The 20721-nt window shown below is 39.1% G+C and overlaps 1 protein-coding gene across 4 annotated transcripts in view; it reads left to right on the top strand.

Annotated features, from left to right (window-relative positions):
- Positions 1–20721, top strand: part of EPHA6 (EPH receptor A6) — a 543420-nt gene that overhangs the window by 23213 nt on the left and 499486 nt on the right. For all 4 annotated transcript variants that reach the window (XM_075434878.1, XM_075434861.1, XM_075434886.1 and 1 more), the window contains exon 2: positions 18737–18801. In XM_075434878.1, the coding sequence (XP_075290993.1) occupies positions 18737–18801 (65 nt within the window). The remainder of the gene's footprint in view (positions 1–18736; positions 18802–20721) is intronic.

Below are 20721 nucleotides of genomic sequence, written 5' to 3'. Positions count from 1 at the left end.
ACTGAAAGAAGGTAGATTTAGCTTAGATATAAGAAAGAAATTCTGTACTGTGAGGGTGGTGAGACACTGGAGCGGGTTGCCCAGAGAAGCTGTGGCTGCCCCCTCCCTGGCAGTGTTCAAGGCCAGGTTGGATGGGGCTCTTAGCAACCTGGTCTAGTGGAAGGTGCCCTTGCCCATTGCAAGGCGATTGGACTAGATAATCTGTAGAGGTCTCTGCTAATCCAAACCATTCTATAGTTCTGTAATTCTGTGGTATACTGTATAGCCTTCCCAGTCAAACTGAGAATTTTCACTATATTGTAGTCTTCATATATGAGCAAAGAATAATATCTGAATTTTTTCCTATTTTTCCTTTAATAGAGCAGTTCATCTCCACAGTTGTGCTGTTTGTCCCCTTCTCACATTTTCTAGGCTCAGACATTTCATACAGAATGGCAAAAGAGGAAAAAAAAGTTTTGAAGAAAAGTGGTGTAAACCAAATTTTAATTCAAACATTACTTTTGCGGTAATCATTGAAATATAAAGGTTCCCGTATTCTGCAGTGACGGTATGTTGTATATTTATTTGTTGATAAAGTTAAAAGTATTGCAAACCTGATCATATGGTAGTATTATATAGTCTATATTTGGCATTGCCTTCAAAGTCCCTTGACAGCACTCCAGCGATCCTCAGTGACATTCCTCTTGCAGCACTGGGTTGTATAACAGGCACTTAAGTCTGAAGTAGCCCTTTGAAGTGGTGTTTTGAACTGAGTCAGTTACTGAGTGCTACTGCGTTTCCAGCAGTAGTGATGCAGTGCTGTACCTGCCAAATCATTGTGCCCAAGACGTATTAATTTCAGGTCAGTGGAACTCTCACAAATGCTTTCCACCTTCATGTGTATTACACATGACAACCCCTTGTTACCAAAAAGATTATTTTCAGTCATGTCAGAAGTGGCTGTTTTTATGCTGTTATAGCAGGAAGTTTTTTTGTTTGAATTATTTTAAAAAAAAGTATTAGTACTATGCTGTTAGGTTCCAATGTTTTTTTTCTTCTTCTGGCCTTTAAAGAGCTGTGGACTATGAAGAGATATATTGAAAAATGTTCCCTGCATCATATCTAAGTCACCTCTTGCACGCTAGAAAATTTGAAAAAAATCCTAAAATAATATGGAAAAGCAGTCTTTTTACTTTCTCTTCTTCATGTGAAATCAGGAAAAAAGTTTGTTTTCTCCAATTAGATTATCATGTAGTCACAAAAGAAAAAAAGAGGGTAACTATATACTGTTGAATATGAGACCGGTTATTCAACAGGCCAGGCGTAATGGTTTACTAGGTGAATGATGGCATTCTCAGATCTATTTTATGGTCTTTAGTTATCTTTGAAATTTTAATCTCCATGAATGTGCATTAAAAGTATATCATTCAAAGCTCAAAGTCTGTATATGGTAGAGGTGAGTACTCTGTGCTGTCCAATCTTTTAAAGCAATTTGATCCTTGGTTAGATAGTCAAAACTTATTTCCTGTCAAGTAAGTGACGGTATGTTGTATATTTATTTGTTGATAACGTTAAAAGTATTGCAAACCTGATCATATGGTAAAAACAATTGAGCCTTCATGCTGGTGTTCCACTGTAGGTAAAGAGACCAAGATTTTCAAAGCTACCAATTATTAGCATGTACTTTAGCTTGACAGCCTGACCTAGTACCTGCAAAATGTTCATGCTGTGAAAGCTTGGTGCTTGACACCATAAATTATAAATGAAGAGCTAGTGGAAAAAGTGACAGACTGACTCAGTGAAAGAGAGAATTACAAAGCTGAAAAACATTAAACTGACTGGCTATGTGGATATTTAATCAAAGGAGATAAGAAACATTTTATCATCATGAATATACACCTAGGATATCTCTGGGAATATTTGTCGTGAGTGGAACAACTCTTCTTTCTAATAAGTTGCATATACTTTGGTGTATTCTTGAGGCTCTGCCTTGAAAAAAGATAGCATTTGATATAGCCAAATGTTAACCTCACGTTTTCTGAGTTGCCTTTGTGTTCTTTCCTAGAAGTTTTTTTTTCATAAATTCTGCTAAACTCTTTTTCTGTACATCATGGTCACTTTCAGACTACAGCAGTGAGGGCAGCTATATTAAATATTTCACTTCTAAAGTAGACAACTTATCAAGCAAATGAGATGCCACTTCAGGAAGCAAACGCGAAAAACTGATTGTTTGCTTGAGAGCATTGACACCTTTGAAAGTCATGACTGCTTCTGCTTTGATATGTCCACAGCTTGTGATTCTACTGATGACTTGCCTTAACTGCTGACAGCTAAAATCACTATTAACCACACCGTTAACAAGCAGAAAAAATACAAATGTGGGCTTGATAGCCCTTCCCTATGCTTTGTATGTCACTTGCTTTCTTAGGTCAATAGGGAGATCAGGGAGAATGTCATTTTATTGGAGTATGAAATACTAACTTCATCCTGCTTATATGGCATTGACATAGATCTGTAATGGATAATAATAATAATGTCCTGTCACTTCTGGAGGCTTGTTTATATGACTTGTGGATAAATTCTGGATGGTGGTTCAGACTGCAACAATGCAACAGATGGGGATTGAACAGCTATGTTCTTCCACCCTCTGTACCACTTCATACAGACACTGTTAGCATTTTTATTAGCTTGGGAAAACAAGGTACTCAAGATCTGCCATTTGTGGGCTATATGAACTCTTCGCTTTCTGTATTGTAGCTTTTCTGCCTACAGAATAGGAACGACCACATTTCGTTTTAAGATCTAAAAATATGGACTGAATGTGGGTAAACTCTTATTTAGCTACCTAGAGTTAAGAAGTTATGCTGAACTGCAGAAGAAGTAGAGAGAGAGTAGTAAAGAGTCTTTGGCTTCAGCAGATGGGTCTGTGCCACTGCAGCAGTACCTGCCTTTGTGTTTCATGCCGGGAACTTCCCTGACTGTTGTTCCCACGTCTGATTTGCCTGTATGTCAGAGTTTCAGACCCCTGATTCTTGCTCCCAGCCTGCCTGAAGCAGCATGCTCTGCAGCTCTGACCCCACCTGCGAGAACACACATCCTCAAGGGCCCTGCCAAAAAGCCTGAACTGGTCCCTTGCCTCAGTTCTTGAGCTAGAGATTCTCGAACAGCCCTTCATGGGGCTGTGCTGTCAGTCAAGCACAAACTCTCTTTAGTTGCTTCAGCCTTTGTACCTCTTCTAATATCTGTCTATTCTGTTCCTCGGGGTTACCAAACAGATAATTTTTCATTATGGCTATTAAGTAACCACTTGAGTAAGCAATGGCCATCTGTCTTCCCAGTCCCCATTTGTGACTTTATCAGCTGTTCTCTTCAAAATGTCTTACTTTAAAGGGATGTTGTGGAAAAGGTCTGTACTGGTTCTGGTTCTCACTTCACTTGAAAAGAGACAGATGACCACCTTGAATGGTACCTCTGTATCAACCTCCCCAGTTATGCATGGGGCAAAGGCAACAAACCTTAGCAATACCATTCCATACTTTACTAATAGAGAGGCTAGGTCTTTGTATCAGTGCAGTGCAAGAAAGAATGGGTGATTAGGGTGGGTTTGATTATCCCTATGAACTCCTATGGGAAGTTTCTACCCCTATTGAAGAGGAAATCTCAAGAAATGCAGAGTATAGGAGCAATAGCTATAAAATAATTAACTTCGTGTCTGGCTGACAGTTATGTATAGGTACTATTTTGCTTTTCCGATAGCTTTTGTATGGTTTTTTCACTTATGGATGTTGTCACATAAACTTTTTTTATTTTATCACTACTCAAAAAACCAAAGTGTAGTAAGAGACATAGAAGCAAATGCTTGTAAGAATGCAGAATAGAAAAGGTTAACAGCAAAATGGAGGCTATTAAATCTAGCATCATGACTCCACAAAGCAAATCCCAATCTAATAGGACTGACTTAAACACACAAGTCATTTGTACTTTACCAGTGCAAGGAAAGATAAATCCATTTGTCTGAATTTCACTTGTTTGTAATTTCCCTAATGAAGATATACTCAGGTTAATAAACAGAGCTGACAAAACTGTCAGGTATTCATGTTCATTTAGAAGAATATGCCCAATAATCTACTGTTGACATGAACATGATGGTGAATTGAATGTCAATTAGCTTTTTCAAGTCAGAATGAAAATTATTGCATAGGGCAGCTGGGCTCCTATCATAATTTTGTGACTCCTGTTTTTATCAGGGTTAGCTCTTGACCTCCTTGTATCTCACACATGAAACCAAAAGCTTAGGAAAATAATACAGCTATGTGATGTAAACCAGCTCTGGTGTTATTTTCTGGACCTGTGAGCAGCTTAATTTATCTCACTTCATTTTAACAACAATCCCTGCTGAAAACGAGTATCTTAGAAATGAAAGCTGAGTCAATGGTTAAGAACGCACTGTTTCCGTGGTACCTAAACCCCACCCTTTTCCCCTCTCATTCTTTGTGAGGAGTCTGTTAAAGCAAAGCAGTCTGCAGTGGTCGCTGCCTGTCCTGCAGGGCTGACATTGCAGTGCTCAGCCCCTTCTGATGCATTACAGATGTAAGAATTCATCCCTTCTGGCTGATCTACGGATTTGAGAACCTCCTCCTGTCTTAGTCCCGTGTTTGGAAGTGCAGTGTTCAACTAAATCACTTTGAAATCACTTTGATGCTGCTCTTGGGGAAAAATCTGTGTTACAGGCTAGGAGAGGTAGGATATTACCTATTCATTCTCCATTCCACAGTTACCTGAGGAAAAATTGAGGGTTCATCTGTTTCTGAGGCAAACCCTTTTTTTTTAGATGTGAATATGCTTTTTTTTTACCTCAATAATTTTTTTTTCTCGTGCTTGTGAATAAGACTTACGTTAGAGAAGCAAGCACTTCTGTTAAACCTCAAAATACATAATATTTACAGTTGTCTTAGGGCAAAACAACCTGCTAAGTGGGAGAATACATACTTAAGATCTAACTGTGTACAAGCTGGGATTGTAGCTATTATCCCAGGAATATTTCAGTGCAGAAATTGTCGTGTATTTCTGCACTGACAGATACATTGTCTACATGCTTGGTTCATTTGGTGCCACTGAATGTATCAGGTTGATTCCCAAGGCTACGCTTGGTATTCATTAAATGAAACATGGCACCTGCCTTACTGGGAAAGGCCACATCTTTTGCTGACTGATGTTACATGTCTGTGACTGACAAATTGTTTAATTTCTGCTATTCCTTTGGAATATTTGTCTGTTTTATGAACAGGAATTACAGTTGTGTGATAAGCCAGCACTTTGATATTGAAAAAAGAAAATCAATGTGTTATGCTAGTAGAATAACCATTTAAAGACTTCTGTCTTTCATAAGCTGCTTTAGAGAGACGTTCACCATCAGAGTGGTCATATATGCATGCGCACAAAAGCCATTAAAGCATGGATGGTTGCATCAGTGTGGAGGTAGGAGAATCTCTAGTTACACTCCACAGCGAGGAGCTCCTATTGTAGGTTGTCATGTAGGGTGTCTTTTCTCAGTTCTGTTGTAAAACAGCAGTAAAGGTCATTTCTCTTTCCTTCATTCACCTGATTATTCTTCTTTGTACTCCAAAGGAAGAAGTTTCACAAGATGCTTTGTACGGAAAGCTGCTATGAAGATTTCATACCTTGGCTTAAATAACTGTAAAGGCTAACAGCTGGTGAAATAATCTCTATTTTAATTGTACGGAGACTACTTCAGGAGTGAACCATCTAGACATAATTGACCAATTTTCAGAATTAATCTGTTGTTTCTATATTGTTTGCTTGTTAGTTTGTTTGGGGTTTTTTTGTGAAGTATTTTAGCACTATTCTAAGTAATTTTAATGCTATTAAAAACAAACGACAAAAATAATGGAAAAAATAGAACATAAAATTTTACTGTTATTTGTTTTAGGTGCAAGGATTCTTATTTCCTGAAAATGGCTGTGCATCAGTTTTTTTATCTTACTATGTTGTAAGCTCCAACTTTACAACATAGATATTTAAATTTGTCCAATATTTCAAATATTTCCTGATACTAAAATTTAAAAAGTGTAAGTATCAATCATGTAATTTAAATTAGAGGTTTGGTAAGATATACGTATATTCAGTGGGCTGTGTGTCAGCTGTAAATTGTAAGATAATAATTGCTTCTCAGAGCATTTTGATAGGTGTTTAAACTATTGCAATTGCTTATTTTACAATCAGGTTGCATTAGGAAGGAAGTAAAAATGCTCTTGTTAAAAGAAGAAACGATTGTGGTTGGATACTTTAAACCCTAAAGTTAACTTACAGCTCGAAAGCCTGTAGCCACAGACTTGTCGCTTATTTTAAACCCACTGTCCTGCTTTTAGAAAGGTAGGTGTTTACTAAAAATAAGCTACAGTAAATGCAATAGGCATCTAGCTGACTATATGTTATATGGTCTTTTTATTAATGAAATAACACGTAAGAACTGGTGTCTGTTGTTCTCTGCATATGAAAGCCAAAGGCTTTCTCCAGAAGGGCAGGCTTTTATGACTATCTATCAAAATTTAGAGTGATAATTTCAACAGTCATTTCTATATAAAGAAAATTTACACATGAAGTAGAGCATTTACAAAGTCTTAGAAGATGCTGGTAAAAGACAAATACTTAATCCCTTGATGCTGTAGAAGTCGTAAAATGAATGAGGCCTACTTGTAGAATTTTAAGTTGACAAGTGTTGTTGGCTTGAATTCAGATTTAACTTTTTTATGGAGACTTTGGACTGCTGAAACGCACATTAGATTATTTGTTTAGAATGTGAGGGGTTTTTTCATCCCACCATGGCTACATGCCTTGTTATTTGGAAATAATTGTAAAATTACATTTTTGTTCATGCAAATCTAAGTTGAGTGGATGTTGATATAACTCCCTGTTCCACAGATATAATCATATATGCTGTTCATGACTTGTTCTTCTAAAGTAATGTGATGATACAATTGGGATCAATTACATAGCATGAGTAACGAATATAATAATCCAAATGGTTTGTGAAGCAAGTGGCTTATTTCTTCCTTCTACCTTCGTAAACTCTGATTGCTGAAAAGTATATGGAGTTGAAAAAATAAATATTTGGCAATTGAATCACGAACAGAAAGGAACACATAAGCCTGCAAAAGTGATATGTAATGACCTATTGAAGATCAAAGCTTTGGTCTTCAATATGTCTTATCCACTTAATTGTTCAAATGAAGTACCGTATCATTCTGAGGTTCCGTTAGTAGCTATTCCATTTCACTAGCTTCAGGGGTTTGACAGTATAGAGAATAATGGTACTGAAGATACAGCTGGAATCAATTGCCTCTGCCTTCATCAGTTCTCTCAGTAGGTACAAGAATTACTCTTTCATTTTAAATAATTACATAAATTAGATCTCTCAGTGTGGTGTCCTATGATTTTAGGTAGCAAGCAGAAAGTATAACATTTGATTTACTTATTTTGTTTATTTACATGGTACAGTCACATAAAAATATGCACTCCATAATTCAAATTCAATAAACTCTTCCACCAAGAACACACTAGAAGAGAATAAATCAGAGCTTCATCTCGCTTGTTCTATTTAACACTTAATCCAGTGAGGTTATACTCTGATGTAACAGAGGGGTCTGCAATGGCTGGCAATGCTAATAATAATACAACATGAGAACAAAGGGATTCATGTTGATTTTTCAAGTGAGAGTGGAAGAAAGGCAATATGAAAAAGGATAATGGAAAACTGAAGCTTTTGGTATGAAAATGTTGGCTTACATTCTGGTGAGAGGTGGACCAGTTGGATTACAGCAGCCAGGAGAACATGCATGTTTGCACGTAAGGTACAGAAAGGATAATTACATTGGCTCTGAAATAGCGGGAGCACGATGAAAGTGTAGGAAAGCATAAAACGATACAGCAAAGAGTATAGATTTTAATTTCATTTTAAAAAATGATCTTGCTAAGAAACAGGTAATAAGGTTCTCTAGGAAACAAGGTCGAATAAAAATGGTGGGTCGTGATATTTCATGCAAAAGAACCACTGTTTGTTTTAATCTTGTTAGCTCGGAGCCACAGGATTTGAAATTACATCTATCCAGGTAGTAGTAGAGAACAGAAAGACTGAAACAGATAACTGAATCAAATTAGAAAACAGGGCAAGTTCTTCCTCAAGCATCTGTATGTAATGCATGGAAAGAAGAACGGTATTGTGGGGGAGTTAGTTTTTGAGGATGCTCACTGGAGATCTCATGTAATTGAGAGTAAAACACCACCGAATTAAAGACAGGCAGTTATACCACAAAAAATATTGCACTCAGTCTAATAATGTTGCAGACTTCTTAGGACTGAGAAGGTGAATTTATAATGAATGAGATGTTGGGTTTTGTATATGAAAAATTATTCTGACCAATTCTCATTCATTAGAGGAGTATTCTAATTGTGTGTTTGTGTGAGTGTGCAAATGTGAAAATGAAAAAGGTGAAAGTGGAAATTATTTTTTAAAATTCTTGATTGGGAAATCATCGATCAATAAAAAACGGCTAGTTTTGGATAACAGCTCGACCTGTATTGGAGGTAACATGAAAGCAGAAACTAGAAATATAAACACTCGTAATAATTAATGGAAAAGAGAAGATACATGTGGAAATTAATACGTGTTAGAAAATATGAAGTGTAGAAAATTGAAAATAGAAGCTAAGTGTGTTGGGTAAAAGCCCAGGTCTCACAACACTTGGGATAATGAGAATTTCTCTATTGTATTATGGATAAAAATGTTTGTGTGAATGATATTGAACTATTTTTAGAAAGATGCAGAAAATAAAGTGTTCAGAATTGAGAAAATTAGAAATTAGTAATTTATTCACATAGCATGAAGAATATGAAGTACTCCCCATATGGCGTAAATACTTCCTTCCAAGAGTCCTGAAAGAATTGGCTGAGGACATCTCTGGGCTACTGATGGTAAATTTAATGAGTTTGGGGACTCGGGGAATTCAAGAATATTGGAAGAGCATAGGTATTAGAGTACTGGTTTGAAAAGAAAAGGGAAGCACCATTAACCAAGTAACTAGATTTTTATAAAAATCCCAGCATTGCAGAGGATTTGAGAAGTCATTTAGCTGCCCCCCTCTGCCCCAAGGCAGTATGAGATTATGTAGAAACCAGGTCTGACAATGTTTAACGTGTCTCAAAAGCCTCCCATAGTGGAGATTCCCCAGCTTCCCAATTAGTCACAGCTATCCCTCTTCTTTACTACTGTAGGGGTAGCAAGGATTTTCCTGAAGTCTAACATAAAACTCTTTTAACTGTAATTTAAATCCCTTCTTCTTTTTTGCCATTAACATAGAGAACAGATTATTCTCTTCTTCCTTAAACAGCCTTTTACACACCAGAAGATAGTTAGGGGATAGTTCTGCTAATTTAACCTCCAAGTTAAATGACTCCAATGCACTCAGACCTTCCAGAGCACAGCCTTTCTAGAGATCTCATCATTCCCATTGCTCTCCTGTGGTGTCTTTGCAACTGATCCAGGTACTTTTTGAAGTAAGGCACTGAAAACCAGAATCAGCACTGCTGCTAAAGGTTTACAAATGCTGAAGAGAGAGGAAGGATTACTCTATATATTTTGCTGGCTGTAATCCCGTTTATCTCAGTCAAACAGCGTTGTCAATACTTAGTTTACTGTATGATTTGCTATGACTCCTATATACTTTCCCATCAGAATTTGCTATCTAGACAGGTGCTCCTCATCCTTTTTTACTGCAGCTCATTAATCTTGCCTAAACCAGATAGATGTTGTATGCAAAATAATCGAAATTCTGGAAAAGGATTCACTTGATACATGTATAATGAATGCCAGTTCATTTGTTTTAGGAAAACAGGCCTGGTCAAAAACCCCAGGCATTTAAATCCTTTTTCCCAGTTGAATACACGTTAATTACCGAAGGTAGCTTCCATATTGCATATCTCCTCCTTATTTCTGTCTTCCTCAAGCAGACCAGCCACAGAGGTAACGTGTTTAGATTTTGTGAAGTATGACAAAATATCACAAAGTGTTCTGACAGTAGAAAGCTTATCAAATTCTTTAGTGAAAGGATTTTAAAAAACTGTGGTCTAGGAAACCTTAAAGTAGTTTTCAGTAACGGTTAAATCGCAGAATTTGAGATAGTCCTTGTACACCATTCAAAGTTCTAACTGGTCAGCATTTTTCATGAGTAACGTGGAAATAAAGATAAAATCAGTAGCTGACGAAAGAGTAGTAAGTAAAGAAAGAAAGAGGATGTGCAGAGAGGGAACATCCTTTATCACTTAGTAAAGGTCAGACCTTAAAAGTAAAACTTGTTTTAATATAAACAAATGGATCTTTGTACATTGAAGAACAAAAATGCAACCCAAACTGAAAAATAATGATGAAAAGGAGTGATTCTGTAAAGGACAGTGCTGCTGATAGAGTAATAACTGCCTATGAGTGCAATGCTGCAGCAAAAAATAGGCTAATGTGACCTTGGATATATAAACAGGATATAAAAATAGGCAGGGGTCTTTATCTTAATATATATTGTTAGAAGGAATGATTTCAAAATATTGCAGGTGATCCTATTTTTAAAAATGAAGAAGGCTATAAAACTTGAAAAAAAGTGCAGACACTTCAGAAGACAGCAACAATTCTCTTGAGGTCTGGAAGTGAGAGACTTTAGAAGCTCAGGGTGTTTGTCTTGTAAATATAAACAGATCACAGTCAATAAGTGAGTTCTCAGAGAAAAAATAAAAATTGTGTCAGTTTTGCCTGTTTCTGGGTGTCATCTGTAATGACTGCCTACCCTTCTGGAAGATACTGAAACTTTCTTTTATTTGGGCATCTTCTACCCAGTGCAGATGAGAGATTCTGCACACAGGACATCTGTAGCTCCTGAGTGCATGGCGGGCATTTCCTGGCTAAGCCACAGAGCAGACACACAGGGCCAATGTGCTGCCAGGCTGGGCAGCAAATGCTCCCCACTCTCAACGCGGTTGTCTGCTGGGTGGGATGTGTTGGAGTGAGCTGGTCTGCAGTCTTGCCAAGTCATCTTCTTCTAATTTCGGCATTTTTTCTTGGGTTTTTTCTGCACTGGTATTTTTATGCAGCTCCCTGAGTTACTAGTGTTGTCTTAAGAAATGAATGTTTGTCATTCTATTTTCCTTGCAAATCTTTGGCTTGCCCACTATAGAGGTAGCAGTGAGATGTAATAGTCCACAATGAGTGGAGGTTAAGCTGGGTGATCTGATGGCCTATTCAGATGTCAAACTATGATTCCATGAAGTAAGTTGGCTGAAATCCTTTATTCGTTTAAAACTGTTAGGTCAGACAGTCTGGAGATGTATGAAGAAAGGAGAAAAGAAACTGGTGAAAAGAATGTTTGGAAGGCTTTTTCTTTGGTTGTACAGACAAGATTCTAGACTTCATCTTCAGAACAGTATTTTGGAATTAGAATTAAAATTCCACACTGTCAGTTGTCGGAGCTCTGCTCATCATAGTTTTGAATAAAACAGTTTCCTCAGGACCGGGCAAAACCTCTGAAAAGATTAATTTCAATTGTAAAGTCTAATAATAGCAATGTAGGATATGTCAAAAAAAAAAAAAAAGGAAAATGGAGCTCAATATGGCATAATAAGTTATATAACAACTATTAAAGTATGTATTGGAAAGCAAAGCTAAACACTTTTAAACTCTTAAGTATGAACGGTGCAGTTAACTAAAACAATAGCTTTACAGCTGTATAAGTATGTATATTATGTTGGGCAAGTGGCAGTATCCCTAGCTCAGTTATTTAAGCTAGGACTTCAAAGTGCTAAATCTAAGGTGTTTTTTATCCAAAGAGATTTTTTGAAGGATGTTTGAGTTTGTTTTGAATTGTAACGTGACTTTGTAATGGCAGATCTAAACTCTTTCACTCTTGTTCACTCTGCAAGTTTTACACTCTGTGTCACCTAAAAAAGTGGCGGTTACAAGGGGAAGCTGGATGCCAGAAATGTCAATAACATTGCTTAGTTGCAGCCATTTTATTTATAACTTTTTTTCATAAATATGAACTACAGTAGTTCCAGACACATGCTTTTGCTTATGCTGGCAGCTAATGGCTTGTCCACAATGGCCAGTTCGTATGAAGTCTCATTTAAGAGGAATGGGGCTTTTTATGGCATATAGAGGAGTATAAATAAGTAAACACAGGGACAAGGGTCACTAAATATAGCTTCCTGGTTCCGTTAATTTCTTGGGGAATTTTATCATTTTAAGCATCATACATGTGGTGTCCACCATCTCTTTTTAGTGTTTTTGCTTGTGCATTTCCGGTTCTTTAGAGACTTTTACTATTCTGCAGTCAGAGGAGAGGTGCTCATTCCTGTATGTAATTCAGATGTATACATGTGGGCATTCCTCTCAATTTGGATTTTTTTGGTGGGATGAATTTGCTGCCAAGGATGTATGAGTTGGAAGCTTCTTGGCAGTGCAGATTTGTGTGACATCAGGTCTGTGCTGCTGAGGATAGACTGCTTCTTAATTATCTCATTTAAAGGTAGCTTGGGTATCTCTGTCCCACACTGAAGTCTAACATGTAGATATCTCCAAGTCACTGAAGTGTGCGAGGACTTTATTACTTTATCTGTGTCCTCATTTGCGTAGCTGGCCCTGTTGCTTTCACTGCTTTACTGGGGTTTGTATTTCTTTACCATAATAATAATGTTTACTTGATTTGCCAGTATTTTCATATTTTTGATTGATAATTTTATGTCTTGTAATACCCAGTACTGTTGGAAAGACAGTCTTTTAATTTTTGAGTTTCATTTCTGACTCTGAAGGTAATAGCATTCTAATTCTGATTATTATTTGTTTGATTGTTTGAATTTTACAGTTTGAGGTTCCGACAGATTTGGTGGATATAGGCGAGCATATATAAACGTACAAGATGCTTGACACATAAAATATATCAAAAATTATATTTTAACAAAACTCAGTTATTTGATAGGGATCATTTGGTAAATGTATACAAGAAATATTAGTAGATCATGATTCAACTAATTTAAACTTAACATACTTTCAGTGATGATTTACTCTAGTTTTAATTTTTTTAATGTATAGCTTTGAGCTTTCAAGTAGTACTTGATTCATTTGGGCAAAGAATTATTTATTCAGGCTCCACTGAAGAAATTAATTAGTTTTCCTTCCTGTATTTTGGGGCTTGTTCCTTGGAAGTATTAGTTTCGAATACCTGGAAGATGTTTATTAAATCATGGTCCTGCTACCACAAAAATTGTGAAACTGAAGTGGCACTTCAAGCCCCAGTGCTGTTTGCAGAAACACTTAATTTGTGCCTGCAGATCCATAGATCTAGCAGTAACTTAGTATTTTTCACAGAATCACAGAATCGCAGAATGTTTGGGGTTGGAAGGGACCTCTGTGGGTCATCTAGTCCAGCCCTCCTGCTGAAGCAGGTTCACCTACAGCAGGCTGCACAGGACCTTGTCCAGGCGGGTCTTGAATATCTCCAGAGAAGGAGACTCCACAACCTCCCTGGGCAGCCTGTTCCAGTGCTCCATCACCCTCAGAGGGAAGAACTTCTTCCTCATGTTCAGACGGAACTTCCTATGCTTCAGTTTGTGCCCATTGCCCCTTGTCCTGTCCTTGGGCACCACTGAAAAGAGTCTGGCCCCATCTTCCTGACACCCACCCTTCAGATACTTATAAGCATTTATAAGGTCCCCTCTCAGCCTTCTCTTCTTCAGGCTGAACAAGCCCAGCTCCCTCAGCCTCTCCTCATAGGAGAGATGTTCCAGTCCCCTCACCATCCTCGTAGCCCTCCGCTGGACTCTCTCCAGTAGCTCCTCATCTTTCTTGAAGTGGGGAGCCCAGAACTAGACAGAGTACTCCAGGAGGCCTCACTAGAGCAGTGTAGAGGGGAAGAAGAACCTCCCTCGACCTACTGGCCACACTCCTCTTGATGCACCCCAGGATGCCATTGGCCTTCTTGGCAGCCAGGGCACACTGCTGGCTCATGGTCAACCTGCCGTCCACCAGGACACCCAGGTCCCTCTCCATAGAGCTGCTCTCCAGCAGGTCAGCCCCAAGCCTGTACTGGTGCATGAGGTTGTTCCTCCCCAGGTGCAGGACCCTGCACTTGCCCTTGTTGAATTTCATCAGATTCTTCTCTGCCCAGCTCTCCAGCCTGTCCAGGTCTCACTGAATGGCAGCACAGCCTGCTAGTGTTTCCACCACTCCTCCCAGTTTTGTGTCATCATTTTATTATTTCATAGATTCATAGAATGGTTTAGATTGGAAGGGAACTTTAGAGGTCATCTAGTTCCAAGCCCCTGCCATGGGCAGGGGCACCTTCCACTAGACCAGGTTGCTCAGAGCCCCATCTGACCTGGCCTTGAACACTGCCAGGGAGGTGGCATCCACAGCTTCTCTGGGCAACCTGTTCCAGTGTCTCACCACCCTCACAGTAAAGAATTTCTTTCTTATATCTAATCTGAATCTACCCTCTTTCAGTTTAAAGCCATTACCCCTTGTCCTATGACTCCATGCCCTTGTAAAAAGTCCCTCTCCAGCTCTCTTGCAGGCCCCCTTCGGGTACTGAAGGCTGCTGTAATGTCTCCCTGCAGTTTTCTCTTCTCCAGGCTGAACAGCCCCAACTCTCTCAGCCTTTCTTCATTAGGAGAGATGCTCCAGCCCTCTGATCACCTTTGTGGCCCTCCTCTGGACCTGCTTTGGCAGGTCCGTGTCCTTCCTGTGCTGAGGGCTCCACAGCTGGACGGAGGACTCCAGGTGGGGGCTCACCAGAGCAGAGTAGAGGGGCAGAACCACCTCCCTCGACCTGCTGGCCACGCTGCTTTTGATGAAGCCCATGGTTTGTTTGGCCTTCTGGGCTGTGAGCACACATTGTGGGCTGATGTCCAGCTTTTCATCCACCAGTACCCCCAAGTCCTTCTCCTCAGGGCTGCTTTCAATCCCTTCATCCTCCAGCCTGTATAAATACTGAGGCCTGCCGCGACCCATGTGCAGGACCTTGCACTTGGCCTTGTTGAATTTCATAAGGTTCGCACAGGCTCACCCCTTAAGCCTTTCCAGGTCCCTCTGGATGCATCCCTTCCCTCCAGTGAGTTGACTGCACCACACAGCTTGGTGTCATCTGCAGACTTGCTGAGGGTGCCCTCAGTCCCACTGTCCATGTCTCCAACAAAGACGTTAGACAGTGCCGGTCCCAGTACTGACCACTAAGGAACACCACTCGTCACTGCTCTCTACTTGGATATCGAGCCATTGACCACAACTCTCTGAGAGTGACCATACAGCCAATTCCTTACCCACCAAGGGGTCCGTCCATCAAATCCATGTATCTCCATTGTAGACACAAGGATGTCATGTGGGCCAGCGTCGAATGCTTTGCACAAGTCCAGGTTGATGACATCAGTTGCTCTTCCCTTATCCACCAACACAGTAACCCCGTCATAGAAGGCCACCAAATTTGTTCAGGCATTATTTGCCCTTAGTGAAGCCATGTTGGCTGTCACCCATCACCTCCTTGTTTTCCATGTGCCATAGCACCGTTTCCAGGAGGATCTGCGCCAGGATCTTGCCAGGCACAGAGGTGAGACTGACTGGCCCGCAGTTCTCCAGGTCTTATTTTTCCCCTTTTTAAAAATGGAGGTTGTGTTTCCCCTTTTCCAGTCAGTGGGACGTGCAACGGACTGCCATGACTTCTCAAATATGATGGGTAGTGGCTTAGCAACTTCATCCGCCAGTTCCCTCAGGACCTGTGGATGCACCTCATCAGATCCATGGACGTGCACCTTGAGGTTCCTTAGATGGTCTCGAACCTGATCTTCTCCTGCAGTCGGTAGTTCTCCATTCTCCCAGTCCCTACCTTTGCTGTCTGCAACTTGGGTGGTGTGGCTTGAGTACTTGCTGGTGAAGACTGAGGTGAAAAAGTCATTGATTACCTCAGCCTTCTCCATATCCCAGGTAAACAGGTCTCCCGTTTCCTTCCAGAGAGAGCCCACATTTTCCCTAGCCTTCCTTTGATCACTGATGTACCTATAGAAGTTTTTCTTGTTGCCCATATGTCCCTGGCCAGATTCAATTCTGTCAGGGCTTTAGCTTTCCTAACCTGATCCCTGGCTGCTCAGACAATTTCTCTGTATTCCTCCCAGGCTACCTGTCCTTGCTTCCACCCTCTGTAGGCTTCCTTTTTGTACTTGAGTTTGTCCAGGAGCTACTTGTTCATCCATGCAGGCCTCCTGGCATTTTTGCCTGATTTCTGCTTTGTTGGGGTGCATCGCTGCTGAGCTTGGAGGAAGTGATTCTTGAATATTAACAAGCTTTCTTGGGCCCCTCTTCCGTCCAGGGCTTTATCCCATGGCACTCTACCAAGCAGGTCCCTGAAGAGGCCAAAATCTGCTCTCCTGAAGTCCAGGGTAGTGAGCTTGCTGTGTGCCCTCCTTGCTGCCCTAAGGATCTTGGAACTCTACCATTTCTGGGTCACTGCAGCCAAGGCTGCCCTTGAGCTTCACATCCCCCACCAGCCCCTCCTTACTGCTGAGAACAAGGTCCAGCATAGCACCTCTCCTTGTGGGCTCCTCTGTCACTTGGAGAAGTAAGTTATCATCAAAGTAGTCCAGGAGCCTGCTGGATTGCTTATGCCCTGCTGTGTTGTCTCTCCAACAGATATCAGGGTGGTTGCAGTCCCCCATGAGGACCAGGGCTTGTGAACTGCATCAAAGAATTCAAGTGTCATCAGGATACCACTTGATAAGTAGCAATATAATAACCTCAGCTGAAAACCAAGTGTATTTACAAATAGTCCATGTTTGCTGGGTGGGGAGAAGAGGGGAGGAGAGATGGAGAGAAGCAAAGAAACACCAAAGATAAACTGAAAAATTCTCAGAGCCACCTGAGCACTTGGTCTTGTCTATAAAAAGGAAATGTCTAAACCCAGTGGCTTAATGTTTTTGGAGGTCACAGATCTCCAGTACATTACAGCTTTACCTGGGAAACTGCTGCATCACAGAGCAAATGGGAAGACACTTTTCTGACTCTTCAACAAGAGTATGGTAGCCTGATGCAAGTAGAAAATACTATGACAGCTGTAAATTACAGCTTTGTAAGTAAGCAGAAGTCAGCAATAGTCTCAGTGGGGATAGTGATTTCGTTTTTTGGAATTAAAATAGGGCTTGTAAAAATGTTTTATTTATCTTCAAGTTGTTCACAAAGCTTCATAACCTTTGTGAAGTGATGAAGAAGAGGAGAGCAGAATAGTCCCCTTTGTTGAATATCCTTTTTAAAGTGTCATTGTTTTCTTCAAATAAATCATTAAACTTTTATTTGGTTAATGCTGAGCTTGTTACCTGACTGTAAATTTGCTGAGAAGACTATTTCAGTTTCAGGTTAAAAGGCAATGTACATTCGAATCTAGAAGAACTCTAATCATCACTAATACAAAGACAAAGGAAGATGCTAGGTCAAGTTTCCTCTGATTAGCTGGCGAGTTCACACAGTTTCCGTGCCAATGTGCCCTTTCCCTATGGCAAAAAAAAATGACCTGGCTTTTGCTGCTGCTGCTGTACTGCCTTTATAGAAACATATTATAGATAACTTGTACATTGATTGTTTGGACAGACAAGAGGTGTAAGATAGTGCGCAACAGCATAAAACCCCCAAATGTATGGATAGTGGTATCATGTGCCAAACTAATAGCTTTAGTTTTCTCCATTGTTTAACCATACAAAGAACTGGAATTTGTGGGCTGTGAGGAGGCTCTGAGCATTCAAAACACCCTAACTTGATAATAAAAATAAATTGCCCTATACAGTGCTTAACTTTATGCTTAAATCCTAGTTTGTATTTCTTAAATTAGAGGGTCAGATGAAACTATTCCATTAGAGGGCAGTAGTACATGTAGGCACAATGTCTCATGTACTAAATATTTAGTTTACAGCCAGCTTCCTTATCACTGTGAGCTGTATTCTGTATAATATTTGCATTATTAGTGAAAGGAAGAGAAAAATTAAGCTAATGTCATTTAACATATTAAAATAATTTAGAAACAGTTTGCAATATGCAAGTACAATAATGCACATTCTTTCATATATTAAAAAAGCAAAAGGAATATGGCAGAAATTATGCAAAATATACGTAGCAGCTTTCAGCACTGTGATATTCCAGCTAAAATATCAACTCTAAAGTTGTTAGTCTTTCTGTGTTCTTTCCGGATTATACCATTTATGTATTGTATAACTTTATTTCTGGGACGTTTATGGGGTTTTTCAAAAACATCTTACTTTTGAAACTCTGTTTTTCTTTATTATATTAGTTTTAATACTGAAGTCCACATGCAGACTTTCTAGATTTCCAAACAAGGGATTGCAGAAATGTGTATGCTTATTCATGCAGTTTTTAATGATTAAGCATTGGTAGTGTATTGTGATTTGGCAATGATTTCTGCAAAAGATTTAGGTTTTGTATGAGTTGTATCTTCTGAGATATTTGATAGTGAAATGTAAGCCATGAAAGCCTAAATGTTTAGGTTCTGGTTTTATTCATACTCCAACAATTTAATTGCTTTAATAGCTTTAAGGAGATGGACCTAGCTAATATGGGTAGTTAAATTCATACTAGTTGAACACTTTACTATGTTGTGCATGTCTAATCCAAGCAATACTGCAAACATACCATTTCTTTTTCTATTTTCAGTTGTGTTACTTGATACCACAGCTGCCATCGGAGAACTAGGATGGAAAACATTTCCTTTAAATGGGGTAAGTCACCCACCATTTTGGTTTTATTGTCTTGATTTTGGCATTCTGTCACTCTGAAAGTGAATGGCTTGGTGGATATTCTTGCAATATAGACTTGTCTGAAAGATTTTACTTGATCTCAGGACTGGAGCAGCCTGTGTTGTAAGCAGAAATAACAGACACAAGAGTGATATAAGTACACATTATTATGTCTTTCTCTTGCTTTTCTGAGTGTTAAGGATCTATCTTACTTTAAACCTGATTCTAACTGTTACACATCATAAAGTTCCATATTAAAAATTCCTACACTGGAGGAGTGTGTTGTGATTACATTTTTTGTGAAATAAGAGGAAAAATTAGTTTTGATTTCGTAACTTGAAACAAAACTTTAATGATTTAAGTGAGGATTAATATGCATGTTAGCATCTGGTAAAATAGTATCAGGTCAGCTAAATCAGAAAAACATTATAAGTATGTTAATGTCATTAAACCAGTTTAAACATTTAGAGAAAATATTTAAACAGTTTTGTTTTTTTTCCTGCACTGACCATTCTAGGTTAAAGTTCGCTATTCCAGTTTAATGTCTTACACGGATTCTCTGTACTGTTAGTACAGATTGCCAGGAGGCACTTGGCATTGCATACAGGGCCCCAGAGTGTTAGAGGTGTCTGGTGCACTTGGCAGTGGTGTGGCCAGGTGAGCGTGGGGAGGAGGAGCATTTTTACTCTTTGAAGTTTAACCATCACTGCTTTGCCAGTGGCTACACTTCCAAAACCAATCTTCTCTTTCCACCCAGCTAATGCACAGAACAGCATATCAGAGGCATTAGTAGTTTAACATCTGAATTAAGACACAGTATACTGGAGTATTTAACACCTATTGTATCAATTTCTAGTTCTGATGTCGCTGCACATATTGTATATTGCTTATTTTTATATTAGCTGGCATTATCTCTATATTGCTGTGTGTAAGGCATGTAATTACTGGATTTCCTGAAATGAGCTCAGAAAATACTGGGTTTTTTAGTGAAAAAATCCTGCTTCATTTTTAGTTATTTTATTTCTTCTGATCTGTTCCAGAAGGAAGTAGAAATTGTCTATCCTCAGCACCTCAATAATCCATTTTTATATAATGCCCTCTGTGTCTCTGCCCTCAGGGATTTCAGGCAATGTGACATTTCTTAATCTCAGCCCATTTTCAATTTTATGGATTACTCTTTTGCAGGGTTTTCCAGTTCCTAGACATTTCAGTCTGTTACAAATACTTCTGTGTCTTAAATTTTGTGTGCAATCTGAGTTATAATTCTGAAAGTTTTCTTTCCTTCAGAAATCCTACACAAAGCAAATACTGTCATACACAACGATGAGAAAATACAGCAATGAATTTTTGCTTTAGCAAAAAGCAAATACTGCCATATACTATGATGAGAAAATACAGTGAGAAATTCTTGCTCTAGCTTTGTAGTGAGCTCCACTGAATTGAAGAGGGAGGCTGGCATTTGGAAAGCACACAAGATACAGTTTTGGTTATTCTGTAAATTCTTAAAAGCTTTAGTTACTCCAGTAATGATAACCACAACATACAAGCACAAAAAACCCCTGCATTCAAAGTTGATTTAAAACATAGCTATTACAACATACCAATTTTAGTTGGTCATACAGAACTTTAGTTTTGCAGCATAGTGAGGTTTTCAGGTGTCTTAGGACACAGCAGAGGGCTTTTCTGTGTTTTAAGATTTGGCAGCACTTACTAGAATATGAGGAGTTTACATTTGAGTCAGTACTTGGGATTCAATTATTAGAGAATTTCCCAAATAAGTAAAATTTGTTATTCAAAAAAGTAGCTAGAGTAAATACGTGGGAGAAGAGTGGTTTGTAGCAAGAGGAAAGCATACAGAATAAGGCATCCTGGGACGTAGAACGGATGGAAGAGGCTAGAGTA

This window comes from Opisthocomus hoazin, chromosome 1, assembly GCF_030867145.1.
Source record: "Opisthocomus hoazin isolate bOpiHoa1 chromosome 1, bOpiHoa1.hap1, whole genome shotgun sequence".
NCBI lineage: Eukaryota > Metazoa > Chordata > Aves > Opisthocomiformes > Opisthocomidae > Opisthocomus > Opisthocomus hoazin.
The sequence above is the reverse complement of the archived record's forward strand: the minus strand, read 5'-3'. Positions and strand labels throughout refer to the sequence as shown.